Source organism: Wasmannia auropunctata, unplaced genomic scaffold (assembly GCF_000956235.1).
Source record: "Wasmannia auropunctata unplaced genomic scaffold, wasmannia.A_1.0 LD313037.1, whole genome shotgun sequence".
NCBI lineage: Eukaryota > Metazoa > Arthropoda > Insecta > Hymenoptera > Formicidae > Wasmannia > Wasmannia auropunctata.
Genome location: NW_012049853.1, coordinates 12,201 through 18,458, shown reverse-complemented (window position 1 = coordinate 18,458; position 6,258 = coordinate 12,201). Strand labels below are relative to the sequence as shown.

Below are 6,258 nucleotides of genomic sequence, written 5' to 3'. Positions count from 1 at the left end.
TACCGCTTTGCCACACGGTGTCGCTACAGATCTTGGCTACCAACGTGAAGTTGGCGTCAGCGGTCCATGATTATATAGTCAAAGGGCTGTATACGTAGTTTCATTCTCAAAAGTGGAAGCAATTGGCGCTAGTGTACGGGGAGGTCAAAACTTTTACCGGTGTTGCGAAAAACGCCGGGATGGCCGCTCTCATGCTTCCTTCTCTCTGGAGTCTGCAGGAGTCTGGTTTTAATCGGCCGCGGGTGTGTCGACACCGGCTGTATCGCTCTTGGTGAGAGCGAAAGCCTTAAGTAGAAGAAGAAAAAGAAGAAAATAGCTTCCAGATTTGATACGGGAGTGTACGGAAGTCACCGATCGGCAGTAGTCGGCACTCGGCAGTGTTGGCTATATATTCTGTGGTGTTGGCCTTCGGGCGTCGGTACTCTTGCGCCTATTTCAGTTGTATTATATTGTAATTCGGTGGTTGTCGGTTGATGATAACTTTATTAAGATGTGAGAAAACCATTTCAGAACTTTAGTGAATATATTTAATCATCTTTGTAATATGCAGATTGATGCAGATATTAAAGTAATTTTGAATGAAACAGACGAATAAAGCACAGGGTAAACATTTAGTTTGCAAATCTTCATTTAAATCAATATTGTTCAAGATTTGAAATTGACATGTATTCAGCGTTCACGCTTATATTGCCTTTCTTTTTCTTAATGGAAGTAAAAAAGAAAATGTAAGCATGAATGTTAAATACACATTATGTTCACAATTATAAATCTTGAATAACACTGATTTATATATTGACATAAGTCATTCATTCAATTTCTCTTAAGAACACAGATTTAGAAAGTTAAAATTGTTACTTGTAGTACTGTGATAAAAATATTAATAATTAAAAGTAGGGATTTTTGACGTTGCTCCACCGGATGATTGATTTAATCATTAAAAGTATTACTTTTAGGTTATGTTAAGTCAAGAAGTCTGTTATGTTTTCATCAGCTTTTCATAAAAACACATTCGATGTCTTTGACATGAGAAACAAGTTTGAAAAATAGGTATATTGTTGCTTAGCATTGTGACATTATTGTGACATTACAAATCTTAAAAATAATGTTTATCAGAACTACAAAATTATATTGATAGCCTATACTATATAGGAATACAAATAGTACTTGAATTATTAATAAATTATAGACTTTACATGGCAAGTTAAGGTATAATTAAATTACACCTTATTACCAATGCATTTTCTATGTAAAACCAATCCAATATAAAATCTACTTTTAATGTTTAATTATTTTTCTTACAATGTCATAGCAGTTAATTACTTTTATATATTTTTTTTAATAAAAGAGGCTCAAATAAATGCATTTTTATTAAAATTTAAACAAAAGTAATTGAACTAAACATTTATTAATTTCAGAATCAAAGGTGGCATATGTTGAAAGATTTGAGTAACAAATTAAAGATATAAACAGAAGAAATTATAGAATGGTGATATATGGTGTTTATATTGTATCTAAATCTGGTGGTTTGATTTTCAATCATGATCACAATGTTCCAAAAATTGAGGTTGAGAAATCCTTTAATTTTCCACTTAATATTAAATTAAATTATGAGAATAAAAAAATAGTGGTAGCTTTTGGGCAGAAAGATGGAATACATGGTAAGAATATTGCAATTTATTTATTATTATCTATTACAATAACAGATTATTACAAAATGAAAGAAAAGTAAAGGCATCAAACTTTGCAATATTAATTTTTTTATTCAAACGATGGAAAAAAGTTAATGTAAATAGATGTTAATTTCACATATAATTTAAAAAATGCTATGTAACTATTTTAATAACATTCTCAAAATATTTCTTTTCTTTTTCATAAAAGTAAAATGTAATATTTGCAATTTTTATATTTTTGTGAATTATAAATATATTAGATAAATATATTGAAAATAAATTTATAATTATTAAATATATAAAGCAATAATTTGATAAACAATACTACTATAATACTGGCATAAGGAATTGGAATCAAAATATAAATGTAAATTGTAAAAATCATAATATAGAAAAGTCCAAGATTTTCTAATGTTTTGTAAAAATGTTTTAAAAAATTTATTTAATTAATGTTCAGTAATTAAAATTTTGAGCATTATTTTTCTTTCATATTATGTATTATTGTAATATGTTACTGAATATATTTTAATAAAGTATTAAAAGACCAAATATTTTTCAGTGGGTCATGTGTTGACAGCTGTGAATGGAGCTGCCATCACAGGCCGTGAGCTTGAAGATGGAAGAGACATTCTAGAGATGTTGGAGCAACCAGAAAATTTTCCTATAACATTGAAGTTTAGTCGGGCAAAAATGACAACAAACGAGAAAATATTTTTAGCTTCAATGTTCTATCCTCTTTTTGCAATAGCGAGTCAACTGAGTCCGGAACCGCGAAGTTCTGGGATTGAGATTCTTGAAGCAGATACATTTCGTTTATATTGTTTCCAGACATTGACAGGCATTAAGTTCATGATAGTAGCAGAGCCATCACAGCCAGGCGTGGAAATTTTGTTGAAGAGAGTATATGATTTATATGCAGATTATGCACTAAAAAATCCATTTTACGCGCTGGAAATGCCTATTCGATGTGAATTATTCGAAACTAATTTACAGACATTACTGGAAACTGTAGAAAAATCTGGGATAAGCAATGTTTAATATTGATTTACATATAAGTTGTTAATAAAATTAAAATAATTAAAATATAAGAAAATAATATTTTTTTTAATAATTGTCCTTTTTACACATTCCGTTATGTAAAATTTAATATTATCAAATAATTAGACTTTAGCTTTGCTTAAGTTAAATCTTATACGTATATATTTTTTATTTAATTTTTGTAAAAATATTTTATTTTATTATTCATTTTAATTATTTATTTTTGTTCAATTGTGTTTTGAAAGGTTTATTTGAGAGACTATTGAATTAATGATACAAGAAGAGATTATTGTAATGGTAATGCTGCAATTTAATTGTATAATATTTGAACTATGTAATGTTAAATTTGTATAATTTAAACAAAGATATATACAACCTAAAATAAGCTGGTAAACACAAATAACATGTGTACGCTAGTATTCAAAGTATAATATTCAATAAGTAAATAGTAAAGTTAGTAATAATTTTTACTAATCTCAGATCTTTATCCAAAAATTAATTATCCTTATATATTTAATATTTTTCTTGTCTAAAATAAATTATTGAATGTTAATTGATGAACTTTTTCATCCAATTTAACATCAAACTCTATTGTTTTATAGAGAATATCTCTGAAATCATACGTTGATAATATAACAACTCATAAGATTTGAATTTATAATAATAATGAATATGTTAGTTTATGTTGTATTCATTATATCCATTGCAAATAATTAATAAAATTTAATTTGTTTAGGTATATATATATATATATATATATAAGTATATCGGTATTTATATTATATTTAAATGAATGTTTAATATCTTTATCCTTAAAACTGAAAAGTCTTATAAATATGTTCTTGCGGATTTCTTTGTTCACGGTACTATATTCCATTGCCGTTTTAAATCAGGCTCTGTAATCTACAAGATAAAAGAAAGTATTTTAATATACTAAGATAAAGTTGGGAGAGGAGGAGGAGATTATAAATCAAATTTGATCTTTTAATACCTTCATTGTTAAATTATCTATGCAGGCATTACGTATACGTGCAGCAGTCGCAGGTGCATCAAGTCTAAAGTAGCCATGAATATTCATATCTTTACGCGCAGACTTAATTGCCTCCTTGATAGCAAAAAACGCAGATGATGCTAGAAATAACGGTGGTTCGCCAACAGCCTGTTATATTATGTCTTACAATTAATACAATGAGTAAATGAGTAATATATAATATTTACTATAATTCTATTGCCAGCTCTATTCCTTTATTTTGAAATTAAACTGGCATACTAATGTATAAAAACGAAAAATATTTGAATTTACATAAGAAAAAGTTATACCTTAGAAGAATATATTGCTCTTGGATTAGAAACTCCTTTTAATAAAGAAACATTAAATTCCTGAGGTATGTCGGTGAAGCCTGGTAATTTGTATGCGCCAGGTCCTCTGCTGAATAAGGTCCCTGTTGGTGAGTAAATCATTTCTTCTAATGTGAATAAACCGTATCCTTGAACGAAAGCTCCTTCAACTTGTCCTATATCGATAGCTGGATTTAAACTCTCTCCCAAATCCATGACAATGTCTGTTCGTAAAACCTGTATTGATTGAAGAATATTATTAATGTACGTTTTATGATCCTTATATATATATCGTGCATGCTTTTATTTTATAATGTTTTTGGAAAACAATCTTTATAAAGTTATTTCGAATGTAATTAAACTTTATAAAGATTGTTTTCTATCATTTATCATCATGTAATTTATATCTCTAATGTAAAAACTACGAATTTTCTACGAAAATAATGAGACTGATTCATTTCTAAAAACTAATCTTTTAAAAAAGTACGTTTGACATTTAAAATTACAATTCAGTTGGAATTTTATTGTTAGAATTTTGTTAAGCCAATGCATAATTGAATTGAGTATAATTCCATCCATACGATCAAATAATCATGAGGAAAAAACATCGATTGTATTATCAAAATAAGATATGAAATAAGATTATCATAAATAACTTGATAATTTATATTTTATTTATGTGTTAATCTGCCAATCACGCTCAATCAAATACAATCAATTTCTGTATACTTTTCATGTTTCAGATATTATTGATTTCGATGCATTTTTTTTAAATGTCTTGTATTCTTAATATATGTATATTTGCTTTTTTTCTTGCATTTTTGTGAAGTTTATCAAGATGCAAATCTGATGATTGAATATTTTCAAACTCTATTTTTATGACGCATTTAATAAATATAATGTTATGTTCTCTTACTTTGCGTTCCATTTTTAATATTATATACTTATTTGTCCTGTATAATAACGTACAGAGTGTTCGAAAATTCAACCGACAAATTTTCAGAGTTTGTCGGGGCACTCCAAAAGGATCATTTTTTAGAAATGGACCTAGGGTCGAAAGCGTGTCGTTACACCGCTACGGCGTGTTCGAAAAAGGTCGGACCTCGAAATATCTCAAAAAATATAAGTTATAAAAAATTGTTTTAGATAAAAATTGTAGGGTGAGATCTATTTTATCTTTTTACCCTCTACAACTTATATTTTTTTAGATATTTCGAGGTCCGACCTTTTTCGAACACTGTCTGCCGTAGCGGTGTAACGACACGCTTCCGACCCCGACTCCATTTGCAAAAAATGATCCTTTTGGTGCCCCCAACAATCTCTGAAAGTTTGTCGGTTGAATTTTTGAACACTCTGTATATAATATGAGAATATACATTCTTATTTACTTTGCACTTAGCACTCGTTGAATGAATCAAATTGTGTACAACTGATTACGTTAAGATTTCAATTAAAATTCAGCTTTGATATTTAATAGTGTTACATATATGGTATAAAAGATGTACCTGATGATCACCAGTAAGACAATCAACTTCCACCTCTGTACAAGCAACACCGTACGTAAAATAATTAAAGGGATTGCCTGTATTAGTTTCGAAAGAATATCCTATGTTGGGCGTTTGATAGAAACCGGTAGCGGACAGACTAATCCTTTGACAATATGCTACTTTTATCCACTCTTCCCAAGTACCTTCTGGATCACTATTAATTATCGGTTGTAATCGGTTCATGAGTTCCTTGCATGCATTCTGCAAAATTAATTTCTATGTTATTTAATTTACTTTTATTTGTATACGATAAATATTTGTAATATATTATTTACATACCATAACAGCCATGCCATTGAGATCAGATCCGCAACTCGCTGCAGTTGCAGATGTATTAGGGACTTTGTCGGTGGCCGTTTCGACGATATGTATCTTGGCTGGATTTACTTTTAATATTCTGCTAGCAATCTGGCATAATATAATGAATGTAATTTAATTTTAATTATCAGTAGACACGGTAATGTCTCGGTGCCAAGTATGACACTGAGACCGCCCCGTAGATATATAACATAATATATATATACAGGGTGTCCGGTAATAACCGGATAATATCTCGTGGGCTGGTAGAGCAGATTAAACTGAACAAAAAAGTCCTCTACCATTTTGCAAAATTCGCAATCGTTAACGAGATATTAATTTTTGAAGATTGACGAATAAACGCGTAT

At 29.0% G+C, this 6,258-nt stretch overlaps 2 protein-coding genes across 9 annotated transcripts in view; one reads left to right on the top strand and one right to left on the bottom strand.

Annotated features, from left to right (window-relative positions):
• The first annotated feature begins 151 nt into the window (after positions 1–151).
• LOC105460957 (trafficking protein particle complex subunit 4) lies at positions 152–2,763 on the top strand. Of its 8 annotated transcripts, none has more exons than XM_011707462.1 (4): positions 153–374; positions 954–1,047; positions 1,416–1,658; positions 2,230–2,763. In XM_011707462.1, exons 3-4 carry the CDS (start codon positions 1,484–1,486, stop codon positions 2,706–2,708), a joined length of 654 nt encoding a protein of 217 aa, XP_011705764.1. In that variant the 5' UTR covers positions 153–374; positions 954–1,047; positions 1,416–1,483; the 3' UTR covers positions 2,709–2,763. The 8 variants fall into 8 exon arrangements, with proteins under 8 accessions (XP_011705765.1, XP_011705764.1, XP_011705761.1 ...); XM_011707459.1 differs by having other exon boundaries at positions 153–418; XM_011707458.1 differs by having other exon boundaries at positions 153–492.
• A 729-nt stretch (positions 2,764–3,492) lies between these two features.
• LOC105460958 (xanthine dehydrogenase-like) overlaps positions 3,493–6,258 on the bottom strand; it is a gene marked incomplete at its 5' end in the record, with an annotated part of 13,469 nt that continues 10,703 nt past the window's right edge. The window contains 5 exons of the mRNA XM_011707464.1: positions 3,493–3,611; positions 3,700–3,867; positions 4,029–4,283; positions 5,552–5,794; positions 5,873–6,001. Of these exons, the coding sequence (XP_011705766.1) occupies positions 3,567–3,611; positions 3,700–3,867; positions 4,029–4,283; positions 5,552–5,794; positions 5,873–6,001 (840 nt within the window). The remainder of the gene's footprint in view (positions 3,612–3,699; positions 3,868–4,028; positions 4,284–5,551; positions 5,795–5,872; positions 6,002–6,258) is intronic.

Coding starts and splice junctions, on each gene's coding strand:
- LOC105460957 (XM_011707463.1), top strand. CDS start 1,484: ATGGTGATATATGGTGTTTATATTGTATCTAAATCTGGTGGTTTGATT. Junction 1,659..2,229: donor GCAGAAAGATGGAATACATG/GTAAGAATATTG, acceptor AATATTTTTCAG/TGGGTCATGTGTTGACAGCT.